Source organism: Nuphar pumila, chromosome 5 (genome assembly GCF_984573655.1).
Source record: "Nuphar pumila chromosome 5, dmNupPumi1.hap1.1, whole genome shotgun sequence".
Taxonomy (NCBI): domain Eukaryota; kingdom Viridiplantae; phylum Streptophyta; class Magnoliopsida; order Nymphaeales; family Nymphaeaceae; genus Nuphar; species Nuphar pumila.
In genome coordinates this window covers 131,432,024-131,455,617 of record NC_143253.1, presented here as the reverse complement: position 1 = coordinate 131,455,617, position 23,594 = coordinate 131,432,024, and the positions used below count along the sequence as shown (strand labels likewise).

General features: G+C 39.0%; 2 protein-coding genes across 6 annotated transcripts in view; both read right to left on the bottom strand.

Annotated features, from left to right (window-relative positions):
• Positions 1-4,539: 4,539 nt before the first annotated feature.
• Positions 4,540-11,993, bottom strand: LOC149838761 (ATP synthase epsilon chain). The gene is made up of 2 exons (XM_090006796.1): positions 11,761-11,993; positions 4,540-4,792 (listed from the first exon to the last, which is right to left on the bottom strand). The coding sequence occupies exons 1-2, from the start codon at positions 11,951-11,953 to the stop codon at positions 4,764-4,766; spliced, it is 222 nt and encodes a 73-aa protein (XP_089862922.1). The 5' UTR covers positions 11,954-11,993; the 3' UTR covers positions 4,540-4,763.
• Positions 11,994-15,116: 3,123 nt separating this feature from the next.
• LOC149838760 (uncharacterized) overlaps positions 15,117-23,594 on the bottom strand; it is a 32,247-nt gene continuing 23,769 nt past the window's right edge. For 2 of the 5 annotated variants that reach the window (XM_090006791.1, XM_090006792.1), the window contains exons 8-17: positions 21,530-21,709; positions 21,103-21,366; positions 19,179-19,394; positions 18,888-19,094; positions 18,687-18,806; positions 18,206-18,601; positions 18,015-18,113; positions 17,361-17,899; positions 17,117-17,169; positions 15,117-15,517 (exon numbers count right to left, since the gene is read on the bottom strand). In XM_090006791.1, the coding sequence (XP_089862917.1) occupies positions 17,136-17,169; positions 17,361-17,899; positions 18,015-18,113; positions 18,206-18,601; positions 18,687-18,806; positions 18,888-19,094; positions 19,179-19,394; positions 21,103-21,366; positions 21,530-21,709 (2,055 nt within the window). In that variant the 3' untranslated portion in view covers positions 15,117-15,517; positions 17,117-17,135. The remainder of the gene's footprint in view (positions 15,518-17,116; positions 17,170-17,360; positions 17,900-18,014; positions 18,114-18,205; positions 18,602-18,686; positions 18,807-18,887; positions 19,095-19,178; positions 19,395-21,102; positions 21,367-21,529; positions 21,710-23,594) is intronic. The other 3 variants (XM_090006795.1, XM_090006794.1, XM_090006793.1) reach the window with 3 other exon arrangements.

Sequence of the window (23,594 nt, the reverse complement as noted above, 5' to 3'; positions counted from 1 at the left end):
TTGCAAACCTATAAATATCCTTCTCGCCCTCTTTGGTATCCAACTTGTCATAAACCTCCTTATATACCTTGTCTCTCACGTTTCGAACTACTTTTTTAGCTTCCTTCTTTGCTATCATATACTTCTCCAAATTCTCATTATCATGACTCTTACTTAGATTTTTATAATACTCTCTTTTAACCTTAATAGCTAATTTGACATCCTCGTTCCACCATGATGTATCCTTACCTAGCAGTGCACCGCCTTTAGACTCACCAAATACCTCCTTAACTATCTTTCTCATGTCACCCACTATCTTATTACACATTGATTCTGAATCCTCATCGAGACACCAATCAGCTTCCTTAACTACCTACTCTATAAACATTCATTGTTTAGTTCCTTTAAGTGCCCACTACTTAATTTTAGGATATATCCTATGTCTATCCCTTTTGCGGCATTTTCTAATTCTAAGATTTAAAATTAAGACTCTATGTTGTGTAGCTACACTTTCTCCCGGTATAACCTTACAGTCGATGCAACAACCCATATCTCTCTTTCTAAGTAGGAAAAAAATCTATCTGGCTCGTATTAACCCCACTTTTAAATGTTACTAGGTGAGACTCCCTCTTCCTAAACCAAGTGTTTGCTAAGATCATATCATAGGACAAATCAAAATCTAAAATCCTTTCTCCACTTTCGTTTCTTTCTCCTATACCATAGCCTCTATGGATACTCTCAAATTCATCCTTACTAATGCTTACATGTCCATTAAGGTCACCGCCGATGAAAAGATTTTCTCCATAAGATATCTCTTGTACTACTACATCTAAATCTTTCTAAAATTGATGCTTAATGGAATCATCTAAACCTACTTGAGGTGCATAAACACTAATAATATTAATAATATTTGTACCTAATACTAATTTAATAAGTAAAATCCTATCACCCTTCGTACGGACCTCAACTACATTATCTATAAACTCACAACTAATATCAATTCATACTCCATTCCTATTCCTATTTATTCCTGTATACCAAATCTTATATCCTCAAGGTTCTATAACTTTTGCTTTCTCACCTACCCATTTGGTCTCTTGTAGACATAAAATATTCATCTTTCTCCTACACATAACATCTACTAACTCTACCAACTTATCAGTTAAAGACCCTATGTTCCAAGTGGCTAACCTAATTTTATGGTTTTGAACTATCTTCTTTACCCTCACCCGTCGAACAAAGTGAGGGAATCCTTGCCTATTTGACACCACACGCGGGCGCCAATGTGATGCATCGCTTCTGGGCAACAACCTAGCAACCCTTGCCCATTTATCACTGCCTCCGGGCCTATAGAGTACATCGCGTCGCTCAGTAGGGAACGCCCCAACGAAATTCTCATATTTATTCATATTCATAGGGTGTGACTAAGTTTTTATGCTGACTGTCATTGGCCTACCGCAACCCTCCTCCTTTATCCGGGCTTGGGACCGGCAGTGTATAACTAAACAGTTATAAACCGACAGAGTTGTTTCTCTCTCTCTCTCTCTCTCTCTCTCTCTCTCTATATATATATATATATATATATATATATATATATATATATATATATATATATATATATATATATATATATATGAGTTGAAACTCATACATGCTAGTTGTTTCACTCAATTTGATCCTACAGATGTGTTCAGCAAAATCAATTTGTCAGAGAGCGATACTTCGATCATGCTTTTCACACACACACAAAAAAACTTCTATCAAATTATACAAATTTAGTGCATTTGCAGCTGTTGATTTTTTAATTACCAAAAAACATATACATGCAATCGACTGTGGTGATTCAAAAGTTGGTCCCCACCAAGTAGGCCATGATCATACCTAAAAGGCTAAATCCACTTAAACAAACACATGGAATAAGATATTGTTTGTTTCAACTCATTGATACGGAAAAGCTTATATATATATATATATATATATATATATATATATATATATATATATATATATATATATATATATATATATAGAGAGAGAGAGAGAGAGAGAGAGAGAGAGAGGATGTCACTCTTGCCATTATTTGCCATCTCTGTTAATGGTGTTAGAAAGGCTTCATAATTTTTTATAATTCAAAGCCTTGCAATGTACTTAAGTTTTTGACATATCTGTTAATGGTATTAGAAAAGCTTCTTAATTTTTTTATAATTCAAAGTCTTGCAATGTTTAGTTTTGGACATATCTGTTAATGGTGTTAGAAAGGCTTCATAAATTCTATATAATTCAACGCTTTGTAATGTTCTTTAATTGTGCATGTGTAATGAACGGCTTCATAAATTCTATATAATTCAAAGCATTGCAATATTCTTTAACTGTTGTATGTGTGAACTACAAGTTTAGTTACACATGCAAGTGTACACCAGAGAGAGAGAGATTTGTGCGTTGTGGAGTGGTGGTGCCATTTTGATTTGAATGTTATTATTGATTGGTGATTACATGTTCTTGATGCAGTCAGAGAAAGTGGTCTGATTTGGCAAATTTTGTGTTAGGGGGATTTTCGTGTAGAAATCCACTTTTTCCCTGATAGTTCCAAAAGAATCCTATGCTTTTTAGAAGGAATATTTAGAGCCATATTTTTTAGTGAAACTGTCAAATAGAGACATGAACTTAATTTCATGGTTAAGACAAGTATACTTTTTATTTGAAAAGGTGTGTTTTGCCTATTTTATTATGCAATAAAAGCAGTTTAGTAATTGTATCATTTACAACTCACTGCAAACTTAAGTTGCCCCATGTGAGGCCTCCGTTTGACAGATTCAGTGAGAAGTTAGGTCATAATGTCTTTTCAAAAACAGTGCACGTCTCCCTGTGGTAAGGAGGTTGCAGCTTCAAAACCCGTGGTACGTTGAATAGTAACTGGTGGGGGTCTGCCTAACCCCAGCTTGTCTTTCAAACAAAAAAAGAACATGGTACTTTTCTGAGATATCACGCAAATGGGGAATTCAAATGTAATTTTTCCTTTGCGTAAATACTGGTTATATATGTTGTGTGATGCTTTGTTTCGTAGCTGTTATTCAATAAATTTAGATAAATGTCTTTATTACATATGAGCGGCTATATTTTTTTTAAAGGCAAGCTGGTTAGGCAGACCCACACCAGTTATTATTCAACGTACCAATGAGTTTTGAACCTGCAATGTCCCATCACAAAGAGACGTGCACTGACAACTCCTACCAACTACACGGAGCCCCTGTTGGTATTAGGGGCCATACTATCTTCAACAAGATAAACATTCTTGGATACGGTAATCCCCGAGATCCGAGTGATCTCACTGAAATCCAAGGAAGTTGAAAAGATCCAAGAACCACAGTGTGTTGCAAAGATGCCTGTCATAAGTTCTAACTTGCTTTGATCAAATGAATGCTTAGGTTGCTAAGTTGTTGACTTGGGCACAACATAAAAGTAAACCTCCATCCTGCGGTATACATGATTAGAACCACTGGCACAACTAAGTATCATGATATGTTCCTTAACTTTACAAAGATGGAGGATCACCTAACATCCACAGGGCACTTAAGAGAACAAAAATTAACAAAAACTATTTTTCAATTTGTTACACAGATTAGAGACCTAGTTACACTGGCTCTACCTATCATATTTACAGTCGCTGTCCTGGCAGCATAAAATTCTGTTGGCTTATCCCTTGTCCTCAGGGATTCACCAAGCTTAGGCTCACCCAGGGGGTGCCACCCATGGGATTTGAACCTAAACCGTTTGCCTAGAAACCTAGGTCTCATCCCAATTCGCCAAACATTAACTAAAATTATTACAAACAAGATTCAAGTTTTTTTTAGTAAATACAAGGTGAAAAAACCCATCACCGACTGCACATTGGCTGGCCTCAAGTTGGTAAAACACCTGAGGTCCGCTGCCCACCAGGGAGTTCGTTCAGCTTCGACCTTGCAGCAAGGGACGTCACCCGTGGGTTTCAAACTTGTGATGACCCATCAACTTGGTAACATTCACAAGGCAGAGCCCCTATAGGCTACAATCAAGCTTCAAATTGACAATTCATATTTAGCAAAGTCACAAAATATCCAATGAAGAGTCCAAAATCAATAAACCAGCTCACAAGAGTGAAGAGGAGAAAGAAAACAACTGTGGAAAATCTTAAGCTGCCTTTTCGGAAATTGCAGCACCAAAAGAAGTTCATCTTAGGAGTTAGGAGGAGAGATTAACCATAGAAATTTTCTAAAATAATGATTTTCAGGGCAGCATGAAAGGCCTGAAAGTCTCTCTTTAGAGAATACTTGCAATGGTGAAAAAGAAATCTTTAAAAAGGAAAACAATGACTAAAACAGAAATACCAACTATCATAAGCACGACCGTGTAGCTCTTTTTAGCATAAGTTAATCAAGCAGACGTTGAATAGGAGCTATCAGTGCACGTCTCCTTGTGGTGGGACGTTTCAGGTTCAAACCCCAGTGGTAAGTTGAATAATACCTGGTGGGGGTCGGCCAAACCCTAGCTTCCCTTTAAAAAAAAATTAAGCAGACACAAAGGATGCAAAAGGTTTCTTTGCCTTCGAGGATGAGAAATTCAATACAAGTGTAATAAGAAAGGTGGTTCTTTAACCCAAGCAGGTGAACCCCAAATGAAATGTCAACAAAAGCTTCACAATCTTTTATTTCAAGAGGCAATGAACACCATCCACTACAAACTGACAACTTATCCAAGTTTCATGGAAAGATTCTCCATCAACAGCTTTATCTCAAAGCCACATCATGTTAATCAGCAGCTGAATCCCCACGAACAACTGCAAAAATTAAAAGACGAACAGTATTTTTCAGAGGGAAAATCAAGCCGAGAAAAAAACTTTCATTAATGGTAGACATCTAATGCAAGCAAAACAGGTATCATTCAAAAAGAGAACAAAAGAACACCCAGCTAATTGCCAGATTTCAAAACTGAAACAACTTCAACAGAAACAAAAGGAACTATTAAAAACCCATGAAGGGAAGACATATACACATCACCATCTTCACCATCATCACCATCACTATAATCATCCCCTTCAATAGTCACTACCACCATCATCATGAAAAGTTCAAAACCATCAATGTGACCACTACCACTGCCATCAATCATCACCACCATCATACAACATTTTTCATCACCTTCACTGTCATCATTATTCATTACTACTGCATCCCACCAGTACAAACTACCACCGCTACAAACACAAACCTTGTTTTTCTGGGAAGGAGGATGTAGACCGTAGCCTTGGAGTTCTGGAACTGGGAGAGAAGATATGAAGCCGAGGGAAGTACCAGTCAAAAGTGACACCTAAGCTTTGCCTAGGGAGCCCCAAGGGGGGTTAGCGTAATGGGCGGGGCCTTGGCTGCTAGACCGGCAGTCAAAGTTCGATTCTCACGAGCATCACCCCTTTGCGCAAGCCAATGCGTAGCATAGGCCCCGGGTGCAGGGGTCCTAGCCTCGGAGTTTTACACTGCCGGTACGACGACCGTAGGTACGACAGGCTGAGCCAGCACGACCAGGAATTCGTGCCAGTGCGGTTTCTTCGGGTTATAAATCCGAAAAAAAAAGAACTTTGCTTAGGGAAACCCTATATTCCTTTTACAAGTAGGTCATATCACAAATTACAATTCTTTCCTTGTGGCATCTAAAATTCATATTTATGCTAAATTCTAAATTAAAGCAAAATACCCTGAAAAAAAATGTACTACTACTCTTAACACAAACCCAACCTTAACAGTAGTCCTGTACTGGTGGGCACCTTCTCCAATCCCTGGATGCCCCATAGCCATAGTGCCAAATAACAAAGCCGACAGCTAGCTGCTTTGTTTAGGGCGCACACAAGAGAGAGAGAGAGAGAGAGAGAGAGAGAGAGAGAGAGAGAGAGAGAGAGAGTTATTCTCTAAACAAACAAGACACCTATTTTTCATTTATTTTCCACCCTTTTAATGCTTTTGAAAAGTTTTTATGTTTAGCTTTATTTCAGATTTTAAGCAAACATCATAAGTTCAAAAAATCAAAAGCATATTGTCAACAATGGGCAAAAGGGACTTAAGGTTTCGTCTAAATATCCACTCAATTTACCAACAAGCACGGTTCATTTCTTTTCTCTAAGCCAATTGATCATGACTGTTGGTCTGTATTCATAGAATACCCAGCTTCATGTAAGGATTTACAATTTTTGAGGAGTTATCTACTAACTATAACAGAGTATGACATTGATAAGGTTCCATTCTATTCATCTTTTCAGTTCCCTCCATTTCTCATTATATATATAGAGTAATGGGTAGGTGTGAAATGATGCATGTGAAATGATGCGTGCAAAATGATATGCGCTAAATGAGTATTTCATTTCAGGGTTTTTCATTTTATTTTTAAATTCTGACAGTACAGATGTGATCTATGAATTGATTTTATAGGGATCAGCTCTTGAAGTGTTCGATTCTCACATATGGGTGGGTTTTTATAAGGTTCGAACAATCAACGGTCCAAAATCTTTGTAAATTTCAAGGCTCCAAATATCAGTTTTTCACCAAAAACACATGATCCAGGTGTGGATTCCTCGTAAATTGACCATGCCCAACATATTTATGGGGTCGGAACTGCGAAAAAAACACCGGAAGGGCAGAAAAACCCATTTAGCATGTATCCATTTCGCATCTCTCTCTCTCTCTCTCTCTCTCTCTCTCTCTCTCTCTCTCTCTCTCTCTGTAAAGGCAAAGCTAAAAACAACATATAAAAACATAATGTCGGACAAAGAAGCTAAACCAAGGGGAAAATGCAAGGCACAAATCTAACTTACATAAAGTTCCAAAGAAGTATTGACCATCGGCTACAAACTAACAAATATCATGGCATAAAAGATTTACCATCCAGCGTAATATAACATCTCTTCGAACAGCTGTTTGCATTCCTTGGCATTTAATGACAATAGAGAAATCAATGTATAGTGTTTTTCTGTTTCCTTTTAGATGGAAAGCAATCTTTCATTAAAAAGGCAAGGAGGGGTCATGACCCAAGTACAGAAAGAAAACTAGAAGACTAGTAAGAAAACACCAAAGATAAAGATTCAAGTCTCTGCCAGCCAACCAATCTTGGGATCATCTGTTCAACGAAAACCGATGCTCAGCCACAAATGGACCCTTGAATCTGTTAACATGTATGTATATAATATATATATATATATATAAATATATATTTATTTATCATTGTAATAGGTAAATACCCTCTAGGGGTATTTTCATCTTTTCCTCTTATTGTAATAGATGTAGTTCACTAAGGACAGTTTTGTACTTTTTTTCCCTTTATTTTTGACCTTTTTATGTTGTGTAGGGGCTCTATGGTCATTGGGAGCTCCAACGATCACATTTATGACCGTTGGGAGCTCTCAATGACTCTTATGGGGGCTCCCAATGGCTTTATACCTTGTGCCTTTTTGTATATATAAGGACTACATGTCTCAATTCATGCCAATGCTTCTCTTAAGCATTCATGCTCAATAAGATGTATATGTTTTATGTTCTTGTGTTCCTCTCTTTAATTCTTTGATGTCTTGAATGCACTTAGCGCTTGTGTAGTTGTCTTTGCGCTCTTGTATTGTCCCTTAGTTGGACTTGTGTATGTGCATGTGCACTTTGTATTTATGATCTTGTAAGCCCTTAGAGGTTCTTGTTTTGTATTTTTGCATATTTCATTACAGAATCCTCCAGCAGGACAGCAAGTCAAATCCCCAATGATTCTCTTACTCCTCTTCAACCAGGCGTACTACCTGTTAGAGATTCCCACCACTTCCATATGAGGCCACATATTTTACCTGACATATTATCTTTTATCAATTTGATTGCAATCAACAACACCTGCATTCAATGCATTAGTGTGATAAACAGAATTCATTTATCTGCTTCTCATATTTTTTTTATTTTCACAATTTCCACCTTGTTTCTATTTGTTGTTCCCTTTGTCCACCTCAATACTTCAAAGAAACATATTTCCTAGGCTCCATGGTTCACATTGGTTGACAGAAGCTCTAGGTCAAGGCAGGAAGTAACATTTATTCATAGGAATCGCGATTCCAATTGGTGGGAAAGTGTGATTCCCAGTTTAAGAAAACTGTGAATCCTAGTTGAATAATGTGTTCCTTTAACAAAAACATGATTCCAACTAGTTAGGAACCACAATTTCCACCCATTGCATATGAAATTTGCTTGTATATATGATGCTGATTTTTATTAAGTAAAACCATCATAAGTAGACATCAGTGACAAGGGATTGCCAGAGTAACACAGCAACTAGAAAGCAATAAAAAAGATGTTATTTGCTACAGATATGATTTTGCGATTATTGACAACAACAACAACAACTACGCCTTCATCCCAAAACAATTGGGGACGGCGATATGAACCAACAAAGAAAATCATTCTGGGTCTTCCACATGAATCCTTCTCCTCCATTCATTTCTATCCAATGCCATGTCCTCGGTGAGGTTCAAAGCATTCATATCCTTTCCTATCACCTCCATCCATGTCTTCCTAGGCCTACCCCGACCTCTTTTAACTAATATATTTTCTCATTTCTCCATCCTTCTAACTGGAGCATCATTAGGCCTTCGTCGAATATGTCCAAACCACCGTAAACGATTCTCTCTCATCTTATTTTCAATGGGTGCAACGCCTACCTTCTTACGTATCTCCTCGTTCCGAATCTTATCTTTTATTGTATTTCCACACATCCATCTCAGCATACGCATCTCAGCTACACTCATTTTTTGAATATGATGTCTCTTGGCAGCCCAACATTCCGTACCATATAGTAAAGCGGGCCTAATAGTCGTCCTATAAAACTTTCCCTTCAACCGCAATGGCATTCTACGATCGCACAACACTCTAGTTGCACTCTTCCATTTCATCCACCCAACCTTTATCCTATGATTTACATCTCCATCAATTTCTCCATACTTTTAAATCATAGATCCCAAATATTTGAAAGAATCATCCACCGGTATTTCTTGCTCACCAAGCTTCACTACACTCCCATCTCTATTTTGTTGCTTACTAAATCGACATTCCATGTATTCTGTCTTACTCTTACTCAACTTAAAACCTCTTGCTTCCAATATCTGTCTCCATAATTCTAACTTAGCATTAATCCCAGCTCTAGACTCATCAATCAAAACAATATCATCAGCAAACAACATAAACCACGGCACATTTTCTTGAATTGATCTCGTAAGCTCATCCATCACTATAGCAAATAGGAAAGGGCTTAAAGCAGATCCTTGATGTAACCCAACTGTTATAAGAAAATTGGTTGTCACCCCTCCACAAGTGCGGACATTGGTTACTACTTCATACATATCTTTAATTATACTAATGTACTTGAGAGAAACACCTTTCTTCATCATTGTCCACCACAGAACGTCCGTAGGTACTCTATCGTACGCCTTCTCCAAATCAATAAAAACCATATGCAAATCTTTGCTCCTCTCTCTATTTCTCTCAATAAGTTGTCTAAGAAGATGTATAGCTTCCATAGTAGATCTTCCAGGCATAAAACCAAATTGATTCTCCGATATCATGACAACCTTCCTCAACCTAGACTCAATCACCCTCTCCCAAAGTTTCATAGTATGACTCATGAGTTTTATACCACGATAGTTTGTGCAATCTTGTATATCACCCTTATTCTTATATAGAGGCACCAAAGTACTCTTCCTCCACTCATTAGGCATCTTATTTGTCCGCCAAATCTTGTTAAAAAGATTTGTCAACCATTCTAAACCTTTCTCTCCCAAGCATTTCCAAGCCTCGATAGGTATACCATCTGGGCCAACTGCCCTTCTTGACAAGATTTGGCGATTATTGACAATTTATAAATTATACTATGTTGAAAAGTTTTTCCTTTTTTTTTTGGCTAATTCCCTTCATGAACTCTAACTCACTCAAACAAGTACCTTAATGCTCCCAAATGAATCTAGATACAACATTTTGGTTTCAACTTCCTAAAATCCTATCAAATCCAGCGATATTCCTTCCTGCTTTTACTTCCCCATTTTGATATAGTTAAGTCATTTGTGCAGTTGATATGGTTATCATGCTATTGGTTTCATGCTATTGTTGGTGATTCTTTCTTATCCTAGAAAGCTAAAATTAGAACTCCGTTTACGCTCACTATCAAACTAAGTATTATGAAGTGGTTCACATCACTGTTAAGGTGGTCCAGCTCAGGGTTACCGGAAGCGCCATAGGACCTGGGGAAGCGCGAAACGTGATGCTTCCAAAACGTGCTGATGCTTCCAAAACGTGCTGGGAAGCGCCAAAAAATTTGGGAAGTGTGCTTTCCATTTAAGGGGAAGCTCGCTTATCTTTTATACTTTTTTTTGTTTTCTTTTTTTCGCTTCCCCCTCGCTTTCTAGGTCGCTTCTCTTCTATCTTCCGAAAAGATTCCTGGTTCACTTCTAAGTCGTCCTGCGCTCCCAGAATCACTTCTCATTCTCGCTCTCGCCTCCCCGACTGGCAACTCTGGTCCAGCTACATTTGGTTGTAATGGATTTTGCCATCCTATCCATCATCAGGCCTTACACCTAACAATTGAACAACAGATAGTGACATTTATTTTCCATCAAGTAGCATGTGGACAAACTAAAGTACTATTAGGGCACGTTTGACGCCCGGGGAGAAGTTCCTCCAGAGGAACTTCCCCAGGGGTACCTCGCAACTTTTTCTCCCCTATTTTTGAGGAGAAACTCCTCCCCCACCCCGAAAAAAAAAAGTGGGGGAGTTTCTTCCGTGTTTGTTTGCTGGGGCACGTAGGTCCCACTGAAAAAGAGAGGGATGTTCCCCCAGCAGAACTGCTCAATGCATGAGTCGCACCCCTTGGGTTGTGAGTTGCGTCTCTTGTGCCCTATTAAACTCAACAGCTCAGACTGTGTTATGTCCCGTACGGGACATGCACGGGATGCAATTCATATGCAGAACAACACCTGCTTGGGGACCGTAGTGTTCCCGCGCAGGATTGTCCTGCGAATCAAACTCCCCCTTGGGTTCGCATGTGCACATACACACACACACAAAGATGCCCTTTCTTGATCTTGTATATGATATGAGTTTCCATAATTCATGGGAGATGGTTTCAAACCTGTGAACCAAAAATGCTATAAACATATCGAGATCATCTACCACTAGGCTCTCCATCACTTACTGTAGCTATCTCTCTTTCATATGTAACTGCCATTGACAAAATTGCCAAATCCGAAACGAAGTTGTCGCCATTTTCATCTTTCCTCGCCAAATTCTCGATGACTTCCTCTTGGTCATCCAAAACCTAGAGGAGGTGCTTAAATGTATTTCAACAGCATATAGCACTTGCAGGTAGAGGGTTCTTCATTTTAATCATATGCGACCATTAGAATTGTAGCCAGATCGACAGTGTAATGTACTTCTCACTCATTACATCTCAACAATCTACGGATCATTCATTTACCCAATACACACATATATCTCTCACAAAGCTCTGCACTTCAATCCACATTCACAAAGAATTGCAGTAGGGCAAGCAACAACCACTAAACCAAATAAGAGAAAAAGATTTGTTCTTTGGGTGCAAGCCAAAATGGTAGGAAAATTAGGGCAAGATTGGGGAGGGGGAAGCAAATCGAAGAGAAGCAGAATCCAAACATGGGGTCATCAACAAACAAACAAACAGGGGAAATTTTCTGAAAACGAGAGAAGGGAAAGGAGGTCGAATTGGAACCTGGTTTCTCAGGCTTGCCGTCGAGCCATTTGGAGACGGAGAAGTGGACCTTTTCCCTGGAGAGGGACTCCGTCCGGTAGGGCTCCTTCAAGCAACCCCTGACGAGGGATGCGCAGATGTTGGAGTAGGTGATGTACGTCATCCCCGCCGCCCTCCAGAAGGGAACCGCTGCGCTTGATCCCACCGACGCCATCCTCCTCGATTTCTCTCTCTCTCTCTCTCAAAAACCTAAGGACTCGAGAACTAGGGCAACTAAAACGTTTTTGGGTAAATATCGGTAGCCAAATTATCGTGATAAATTGTTTTTTTTCTTGTACTTTTTTGGACAAAAAATTTACATGAAAAATGAAAACTCATTTTTATACAAAAGAAGAATATAAATTTATATATAGGCCGATATTTACGTTTTTATAGATTGGTAATATCTCACATTTTCTTTTGTTTTTTGAAAAAAATGCAGATATTTGTTTTATTTTTTTTATAGAAGAATATTTCATTGAGTTATACAACAGTAAAAGGTCCTCGCAAAGGTAACCCACCCCGTCATAGGGACTGTGTTGAAAGAGAGAACAAAAAATTGATCATTCTTAGACAAGGTCCATATAATATCATCCTTAAGATTGGACAAGAAAAAAGAACTCAGATTCATCCTAGGGGTACACCATTGTTGGAGCGCCACCTCCGAGGGGTTTCTTCTTAACAACACATTCAGTAAAAGGTCCTCACAAAGGTAACCCACCCCCGCATAAAGACTGTGTAGAAAGAGATCATTTTTAGACAAGGTCCATATAATACCATCCTTAAGGTTGGACAAGAAAAAAGAATTCAGATCCATCCTACGGGTACACCATTGTTGGAGCGCCACCTCTGAGGGATTTCTTCTTAACACCACATTCAGTTATGCTTTCTATTGTTTAATACCAAAAATGTGAGCAAAGTCGGGAGTATAAGCTCGGACCTTCCTCTGAACCTGGCAGCCTTTGAGGGTGTGTTTGAATCTCTCGAAACTCAAATATGAAGAAAATCTCCAAATTTGATATTTGAGAATTATCTTCCCTCCGTCTTCTTAGTCAAACAAATCTCTCCCTCATTCTCCTTATACTAGGAACCTCATATCCTTGACCTGAGATCTACTGTTTGAGAAGCCTCCGATGCTACAAGCAGCCACAAGTGGAACGGGATCTAGTCATAGCCAACGCTAGACGTCATACTCAGCATAGTTGATTTGAGAGGAATCAACGCCTGCATTGTGTTTTTTTTATACAGAATGGATTTTCTAGATTATAAAATTTTAATCCTTTTATGACCACTGATTTTTTAATCATCCAAAACTCTACGCACATGTGGGATTCTCACATTTCAAATGCCAATCTTCACTAAATAGACCGTGTACATCACAACTACCGGGTCAGATTTGATCAAAACAACTTGACAGGGGGGGTATGACAATAGGGATGATTTTGGAGATGACTTGATTACATTCCGCCAAAGTACCATGAAATAGCCACTAATTGCCAAAGCATAGATGCAATACATGAATGAACCTTACGTCTAAGAGGCACCTTCAAGGTGCCCATAAATGGACTATAGATTGACAGAAGTCTAAACACGCTAAGTTTTCCAAGTATTTATAAAATACAATTCATTCTCGCTTTTGTTGGTGCTTTTTCACATGGGCTCAGTAGCCACATAACAGTGTGACATTGTAACAGCTCATCCATAGAATAGAACCAGATACATTTTATGAACATCTTATATGATCAAAATAAAATTAAAAAGGTAGTGCTAACATTTTTAGACCATGTCAGACACAAGGGTCTGACAGCGTCGATGAAAAAAAATTAGTTAGGACGAAAAATAAAACGAATTAAAAAAATGAATACCAACAAAAACATGGAAGGAAGCCGAGGACATGATATATTATCGGGCAGCCGAGATTTTAGATCAAGACAAGTGGAACATGACGGATAAGATCAGCCGCTTGGTTGGAAGTAGGGGTGGCAATTTCTGACACGACCCGCCAACCCGACCCGCCAACCCGCCTCTTAGGCGGGTTCGGGTTGGGCTTAAGCCAACCTGTTTAATAAACGGGTCGACCCGCGTAACCCGTTTATTAAACAGGTCGGGTTCGGGTTGGGGGTATGCCAACCCGCCAACCCCGCTGACCCGTTTAATAAACAGGTTAGGTGGGTGGGTCAACCCGCCAACCTGTCTGCCCGGCCCGTCAACCCGCCAACCCGACCCGTCAACCCGACCCGCCAACCTGCCTACCTGCCAACCCGGTCCGTCAACCCGCCAACCTAACCCGCGAACCTGAAAACCTGTTTACCCGACCCAACCCATTTATTAAATGGGTTGGCGGGTCGTGTCGGGTTACCCGTTTATTAAACGGGTCGGGTTCGTGTTTGCCACAGCCGACCCGTTTAATAAACGGGTCGGGTTCAGGTTGAGGTATGCTGACACGCCAACCCGACCGGATTGCCACCCCTAGTTGGAAGAATGGAGCACTCTTGGACGCACACTAGCACAGAATATGGGTTAAATGGGATTGCGAGTGACATTCCACAGAATAACCAAAGGCTTGAGTGTAGGCAGAGACAAATTTTGTTAGCGTATGGGAAATCCATTCCATTCAATCGGAAAGAGGTTACGCAAAAGGTTCAAGTTGAAATAGTAGTCAAATTATGAAACCTTTGGCCTCCAATTCAAAACATACACTGAAGGTGGCTGCTTCACGTAATACCTTGCTGAAACAAACCAGTTTTCTCAATCGACTCTAGCCGAAGTTCTCCCATCTTTGTAAAACTTTTGCACGAGAAGACCGAATGCATCAAGAGGCCAATTGGACTTCATATAAAGGTGTGTCTGTTGACCTGGGATCTCAGGTAGCAAGGGTTCACTAATGCGAGGGATCATCAAATGCCAACTCGAATCTAAAATATTGCTTCTGTGGGAGAAAAGGGAGAGGATGGAGTTGAAGGTTCGGACCTGAGACGCGAATCTCAAGATCTCAAGGATTCAAACCAAGCAACAGTTGCCTTTATATAACATATTTGTGAAGCTGACAACGCAGCAAGGAACGAAGTGTCACCAGCACCTACATTTTTTAATTTGTCAAAGCCACCGCAGAAACGAAATCCTCAGTTTTGCCTCATATTAGACATTGAGGCAGTAGCTCAACCGAGAGGCCTCTGGTAGAAACCAGACAGCCTAAACTCATGGAGAACCAAACATTCTATTGAAATTAACCAAATCTCTCTCTCTCTCTCTCTCTCTCTCTCTCTCTCTCTCTCTCTCTCTCTCTCTCTCTCTCTCTCTCTCTCTCTCCAGCGGAACATGCCTCTTCCCCCCTCCCCATCATGCGCACGTATTGGGGTAGCATTCCACACTTATGGAACAAAACCCATGCTGTTTCGATATCAAGCCTCAAGTCTCAAACATATAAAAAACCAGAAGACATTATTTGTGCATATATTTTTTTCATTTGAAAAAAAGAAAAAGAAAATCTGAAGCTTAGTAAATGGAAAAGCCAAAACATAACCTTCGATCAGAAAATTTCTTGAATTAAAAAGACAATGTCAAGATGGAAGGGGGGCCTCAACAAGATATCCTTGCCTGACATCCAACCGCACACCCTCCCCAAACAATACCTTGGCAGCTCACGGGGCCAAGAAAACAATAAACATTACAGCCAATCAGCGATGCTCACACCAGCAAGCAGTGGTCTAGTACGGAATCCATGCCCTCCACTTCATCCCTGTAGCATAATCAAATTAGATTCCAACACAGACAAAAGCTTGAAAACAATTATCAGCAGCAGAAAAGAATTCGACAGGCTGTGGAAGTTTTTCAAAGTGTAAAATTCCAAGTATGCTAGAACACAATATACAAAATGTCTAATGATTATCCAGTAGTTTAACCATCAAGATCACAAAGATGGAAGCCCCAAGGGGGGTTGACGCAGTGGGGTGGGGCCTTGGCTGCTAGACGGGCAGTCAAGGTTCTACTACCATGGGCATCGCCCCTCTGTGCAAGCTAACACCTAGCATAGGCCCTGGGGGCAGGGGTCCTAGCCTCGGAGTTTTATGCTGCCAGCAAGACGACCGTTGGTATGGCAGGCTGAGCCAGCACGACCAGGTCTTCGTGCCGGTTGGAGTTTCTTCGGGTTATAAATCCGAAAAAGATCACATAGATGGGAACAAGGACACAAGGAAAGCATAATAATAAAGTAGAATATGCAGACAGCCAACACAGCTAGGTTGACAAGCAGTGAACGAAAAAGAATGAAATGAAAAGAACATTGCCGACATGGGAAATTGTTGTGCCACATAACAAAGCTATTAGAGCAATGATGACTGAAAGATGGGTTGGACTCAATACCTAGGATTCGCAAATTGAAAAGATAAAAAAGGTAACCACATCAACGCAACCATTCACGTAGAAACCTTTTTTGTGACAAGACTCCTAGATTGTCCAATACAATAAAAATCAGTTCCTCAAAAAGATTTAATCAGAATCAGCAAAAAACTAGAGAGAATTTAACTAAAACTGCTTCCATTGGACAGATCACGAACACCCAATTAGGTATCACTATCTTCAAGAACTGGAAAGGACACTGAGTTAAACCGATAGAAGAAAATGGTACAGTTCTACACCATGTAAGGCATATCAGAATGTGAAAACTGATTAAGATTTTCAACGTGGCATTGGATTGCCTTGGTTTTGATGCCCTCAAAATAGCTTGCATTTTAGATTAGTGTCCCCCTTTCAGGGCAAAGTTTCTGAACTTGGTGGTAAGCAAAACATGATCCATCACATATGGTACGATACTCTTTCTAGACCCATCCAGAGGCAGCAGGACTGGAAACAATCAGAGACAGAACCATCTGGCAAGAACAGCATCAGCCCTGCTATTTTCTAGCTCACTTAATTCTAAGATGATATTATAGGACACAAACTAAAAAATAAACTAAAATGGTATTTTCTTTGAGGCGTGACACCAACCAGATAAATATAATAAAGTATGCCACAACAAAATCATCCAAAACATTTGCACATGGACGGCCATACGTTAACATTATAGAAGTCCAAATAGAGCATAACCGACCAATAAGCATTTTGAAAAAATAACCATTAAGATGGAGACCACAACTTTCAATCTCAAACATATCTTGAGATGACAATAAACCAGTTTCTAGGATGACATTGGCTTTCAAAAGAGATGCACACCAAGCAAAGCATAGGGCAGCAAAACTAATATAAACAAACAGGAACTCATCAAAAAAAATTGAGGAAAAGAGAAGGAACTCATCAATATATGAACTATGAAGAAATATTTGCAGTAGAACATCCATACCATAGCAAAAACGACCATCTCATCTTTTGGAAGTCAATCCAGCCCCAGAAACCCTGAAAAAGAAAACCATAGCAAGTTGATTAACCTGTGACTCAACCAAAAACATACGGCCACCAACAATTTGTGATCTACATAAAGGGAAATGGAAATTCATACTATACATAAATTTGTTTGACTTTGAAACAAATGGGCACAAATAAGATGATGGAAAATGAAGCGTCTCTTAAGATACCACAATGATTACCTTACAAATTGTTTCACTCCAATATTTACACCACGCCTTTCATTAATTGGTGCCTTGCTATGGAAAACATTGAAACTAGCTTTTTCTGAATTTTCTCTTTTCCCAACATTTTCATGTAAAGAAGTTGTCTCATGCCTAACTTCCTTGGGATGACCATTTTGAGCCCGGACTTCCTTTCTGTTGCTTAAAATTTTTATAATTGGATGTACATTTCCTTGAGGCACATCAACACGAACACCATTAAGTTCCTGATTTTGTACTGCCCAAGGGTAAGAAGGATTAAGGCAAGTTTCTGCACAATCACTTCGACCTGCCTGTTCCATATATGAAATGTCATTGACAGATTTTGGAACAAAAGGTGAAACCTTTCTCATCCGTTGAACCTGGACAGCTGGAGTAATGGAAACAGTTGATAAACACGCTGAACCAGATGGTAAAGCTGCTGCTGCTGCAGCAACTTTTGCAACAGCTGTGGTGGCTGATATAATTGCTTGTGCTCCTTCCCGAAGATGAATAAAATCTCCTTCAATTACAAATAACTAATATTGCAAAAACAAAGAAATGAAAAAAAATCAGCACTGCACATTTAAGCAACATAAATCAAACCTAAATTGCATACTAACTACATAAATCAAACCTAAATTGCATACTAACTTCTGGATGACAAGCCACAAAATCATCAAGCTTTCCATATTTTTTCTTGTAATCATGCCAATGGAGAGGAGCAAGCATTTTCGCAAGACGATTTGGCAGCTACAAATAGTAAAAAATAGGAGCAAGCAAAGATTAATTATAAGAAATAAGAAACAGAAGTAACTTAAGAAGTAGGTAGTATGAAGGATTACAGTTGTACTAATTCGGATGCGTCCACCAGCCCCAGCAGGAATAGCACGGACAATGCATGCCAATAGTGACCTCTCATCCAGAAGGACAGGTTCCAAAACTTTTCCAGATATCTGAGAACCTGAAGGTGCACAAGGTGAAATTGATTCTTCAGATGAAATCAGATGGCTTCCATTGCTTTCCACAATGTTGTCATAACAAACAGGATGATCAGATGCACTGGAACGTGTCATAATTGAACCTGCCCATGGCTGCTCCACAGTTAAAACTTGCTCCCCTTTCACATGGTTAAGCCTGTCAAGAAGATTTGCACACTGACCCTGTGAAAGTGAGCGATTAGCTGGATTTCCTCCCACTGATGCATCTTCTTGCTGCAGAACTTTGTGCTCGGGAAAGGACTAATCCCAATACATAAAACAAGCAAAATCCTTAAAACCAGAAACAGAACAAAGAGAAAATAACCCACTCAAAATGATCAGTTACCTTTTCTTCCAAACTAACTGGTTCAGGTGAGTTCATACTCAAGTCATGAAAATGGGAGGCCTCCCGAATACACTGATTTGGTTCTTGGGATATCACATATTTGCTATTTGACTCCAAAACCTGATGTCAAGAACATCAGAGAATGATATCAATAATATTTTTAAAAAACTAAAATTCTACTAAAAAGCCAACAAGTCGCACCTGTTCTTTGTCATCAGACCCAGCGACACCAGAAGCAGAAGCCTGGGGAGGGCCTTGCTGAGATGTTAAGTAATCAGCACTTTTAGCTTGTTTCTCGGAAGGAGACTCAATCTCAATATGAACTACCGATCCAACAGAAGACTGCTCTGTTTGGGAAAGAGGATGGTGTTGGTTCTGATTTGATGTATTAGAATTCTCTGGCACTGCCTGCAAAAAAGGTTAAAAGTAAAATATAAACAGTACGCTCTTAATAAACTAAAATATATATCAAGAAAATCCTTGCAGAGTTACCTGTTGGTTCAGCGAGTACTGGTTGGATTGGACAGAAGACACAGGTTGGTAACTCGCCATGTGAGACTGAGAAATATGAGAGTTTGGCACCGTGTGTGGCATACCATGTTGGTGCATAAGATATGGATGCAGAGCAGTGACATGCCCAGGTGCAAGAAAATTATTCATACCAAGAACAGATGATGGAACAACTGTAACTCCAGGGGCATGGTCAATCTGCAGAAAAATAAAACCATGAAAGATTTAAATCATACATTTTGCAATTTCAGATGAATCAACCAATACATTAAAGTCGCTCCAAATGTCCAAAGAGTAATAATGCAAAAACCTTAAAACAAAAAGAAAGACAACAGAAAGCATCAAATTCCAGAAGCAAAAGAGAACAAAAGAAACAAAAATAGTAACTGCAACAAAAGTTTAAATGGCCATAACGTGTAATAAAAAGATACAAGACAAGACACAAAAGCATTGCTAAGAAGCAACAACAGGGCATTTAGTCAGTACCTGGGATGGGCAAGAACAATTTCGTCATTTTATCTCCTAACATCACCTTTATGGTTTTACTTGTTTATGTTTTATTTGCTGCTATTTGTAATGTACTGTATTTGTCACGATGATTGCAATATATTGTTATGTATTTTCCCTTTTTGTAATTTTACCGTTCCAGGGTTGTGGAATGAAGTTAAACCGTCTTAATCAAAAGAATTTTCAGGGTCACGCGTAGCCTTCTCCTTGTTGCGCTAAATCTAAAAAACCAAACCTCGATTTACATGATATGCGCAAGTCATCTGGTGCCGATCTGTAGGTTTAGATCTCTTGATATATTGCAACCAGTTCATCTACTTCTAGTTGTTTTTTCTTCTTCCTCTTTCTTGCATCTTTTCTTCCATCCCTTCTCCTTCCTCTTGCACCTTTCTTTTCTTTCTTCTTTCCTGTTCTTTTCTTCTTTATTTGTTTTTCTTTCATTCTCCTTTCCTCTCTTTCCTCCTCCTCCTCATGGGCCAGTCATTGTCTTGCTGACAGCAGCCAATCGCCAGCTAACATCAGCCGCACGTGATAGGTGACTAATCCGTCCTAGTGAGCTTGATACAAAGAGTTACTTGAAGAATAGCACTTTGCAACTCCAAAGAATTGTGATCAATCCTGATAAAGGAAGTACAATTTCCACATCCATCCTTCATCCTCATCATCATCATGGTAATTATGCCTCATCCAAACTACATGGGGTTCAACTCTCATATCCAAGAGGGTAAAATCAAAATTCTTTCACTCAAGCAAACAAACACGTGACTAATATGTATTTGCTTGCAGCCACATGGAAAAGACTAGAATCAAACAGAGATGGACCTTGACTTTTCAGGACATCAAGGCAATATGTGATCCATATATTGGCACCAAACATGACACATTCTTGTGCATGCCATTAAGATAACTATAACAGAAAGGGATGCTTATAAGGACAAGATTAGCTCTATCTGTCAGGCACACACATCAAGCTTCAGGGTCCTAAGAATATCATATTTTATTTTTATTGTCTCCAGGACACGGTTGTATTCTCACCTTCGCAACTGCATTAAACGAAATTGCCAAAATAGCAATTAAACACCTTCAGAGGACAGTAACCTAAAGGAGAAGATTTTCTATTTCACCAGTCGGAAAAAGACAACTAAAAAACTAAAATTTCTTGGTCCTGCCATCATAGAATGTGATTGCCAAAGATTTAAGAGTTATGGCATCTTATCTGAGTGAAGTTGCAGCTTAGTGAAGATCTTAGGGCCAGATTAACCTTTTCAGATAAGAGTATTGATCACAATAAGAACAACATCAAAACAATATAAACAAATAAATCTTACCAGCTTGGGTAAAAAAACAAACATATGTATAATCAATAGAAAAATAAAAACCTCCTCTTAACAGCTCCTACCTTGGGCGACACATTGGCTGGAGCAAAAGGTGGTGAACTTTCTGTGTTCCCGTTTGGCAGGACAGTAGAATTAGAATTTGAACCCGCATCATCCTTCACATCAAATTGGTTTCCTTTTTTCTGTACATATTGGGAAGAATCTTTTTCATTAACTCCTGAAATTCTAACATCTTCACTAAAGATACCATTTTGTTCATGTGCCTCCGCCAATTCAGCTTGAAGTTGCTGTATGGTCTGCATATGATGCCTCTCCATATCTGCCAACTAGCATCAAGAAAATTAACAGTCAAATATTCAGAAGGAAATTTGAACTTAATATTTTGCCACCAAACCAATCAACAAACCAAAAAGGAGGAATGCATCAGAACCAGAACTAGCTTGGGTGTGTGTGGAGGGTGCGAGTGTGTTAATGGAGAGAGATTTCAACCTGTCTTTGGCAACCTAACCAGAGCTGATTATATTGATTGATACGCTCTCGTAGTTCTGCCTGCAAAGAGTGATTCGCAGTTAACTGAAATGCATCCATTTCCTGAACCCTAGCTATCCACGCTTGTGACTCTCTAAGCTGACCATCCTTGTACATGATAGTTTCTTGGGCAACCCTATGCTGCAGCAATGCCAACTTGTTAGATGAGTTTCATGCTTATCTTTAACAAAAGCAAGAAAAATACTCAACACATAAAGCTGACATGCCTGAGATATTAAACCAATAAACATTCAGCCATCATCTGCTAAAAGATGAGAATAAAGAAAATAAATAAAACAATGATGAAAAAACCATTCCATCATAAGCCACTCACAACGAAAATCCCATAATCTATACCATATATTCAATAAACTGAATTTTTTGGAAAGAAATTAGAAAATCTGTATACCTATCAACAAATAAAGAACTTTCTCAATGTTCTCAGAAACTTGGGTAAGAAGCAGCACTCACAAGGTATTGGCAAGAGAATATAAATAAAACAACATTTTGCCCTCAAATACATACTTACAATGACAACAATTTGGACAAAAATGTCAAACTTATAACTGCTTAAGATACCTGCTAATGATTGGCTCAAAACAGAGGCTATCATTGGAAACTAGAATTAAACATGATATTGTAAAACAACATAAGTGAACCAAAAGATTACGTAGTAATGTTCATATATATATATATATAGCATGTGCATGCATACATGTGAGCACAGACACATTGGCATGAATAATCAGATGATGGATCAATGACAATGACACAGACACGCAAGGAAGAAACAAACTATGGCCCACCATCATTTTGAACCATTTCAATCCTTGTTGCTCATTAAACCCATGAAGCATACCAAGTGAACAGAACAGCAAACTCGAACAAAGTCAACAGTCATTTTGCAATAAAAACAAAACACCCAAGTAGCAAGATCTGCATTGATATGAGGGCCCGAATATATCCAGCCAGAAAAGCTGAACTGGAAGGATATCATCAGGATTATAACATAACACTAAAAACCATAATGCAAAGGTAGTTAACAAAGTCAAGAGAAAGATGTGAAAGAACTGCCAAAGGCATGGAGCTGCAAAGGAGAGGGTTAGCTGGGAGATCATCATTATTACCCGATTCTCTACTTTAATTTACTACAACAGCCTGAAAATCGCAACACATGCTGGTTGTCATTTGCTGGACCTGGTCAGGTCATGACCAACCCTACCCGGACCTTAAGAGATGGTTTTGAATTTGGGTTTGGGACCGAATCATCTCAGATCAACCAAGAATCTACCATTCAAAATCCAAAATTTGTATCTTGAAATGGATTCACAAGTGTGTGATTATCAATCTAAATTCAGTCCTCATATCATCTGACCCAACACAAAGTTGTGATCAGATCTAAAAGAGGTATATTAACTTGAAACACAAAATAAAAGCATTAGCCAAATGGTTTTTGCCAGATTTCCTTGTTCAACTGTAGCTGTCAGTAAACACAACATATTATAGATGAATCCAGTCAGGTTGGATACACAAACCTTTTTGACTTGTAACAACCATATTGGATCTTGATGAAAACTGAAACTTGAATCCAAGTATGATTGGTTTAAAACCATATCAATCCTGCTCCTGGTCACATCAGAATCTAGAAAGGTAAATCTGATAAAGAAGTTGTTTAGGCTGGAATATGAACTGCGTCCAACTCACTAACCAGCCTTTCATGGGTTTTGTTATGTATCTCGTGATGTGCATGATCCATGATTTGGATAGACACGCATATATGTGTTTATGTTTATACACATTTATTTGTTGGATAATGTTGTAATAAACAGAACAAAACCTAAATTCTAGCTTCGATTTTCGACAAATAGTGTATTTAAGGATATATACATGTTTCCAAATAATCCTATCCCAACATCAAGAATTCTGCATGCCTCGTAACCTACAACCAAGTAAGTCATGCACTGAAACCCACAACCTGCAACTGTGGTGACCAAGGCAGAACAGGTGAAGTGAATAAGAACAGGTG

Excerpts from the sequence above, each read along its gene's own strand:
- LOC149838761 (XM_090006796.1), bottom strand. The coding sequence starts at position 11,953 with ATGGCGTCGGTGGGATCAAGCGCAGCGGTTCCCTTCTGGAGGGCGGCG. Across the intron at positions 4,793-11,760 it reads CGGCAAGCCTGAGAAACCAG|TTGTTCGTGGGGATTCAGCT; the intron begins GTTCCAATTCGA and ends TAATTTTTGCAG.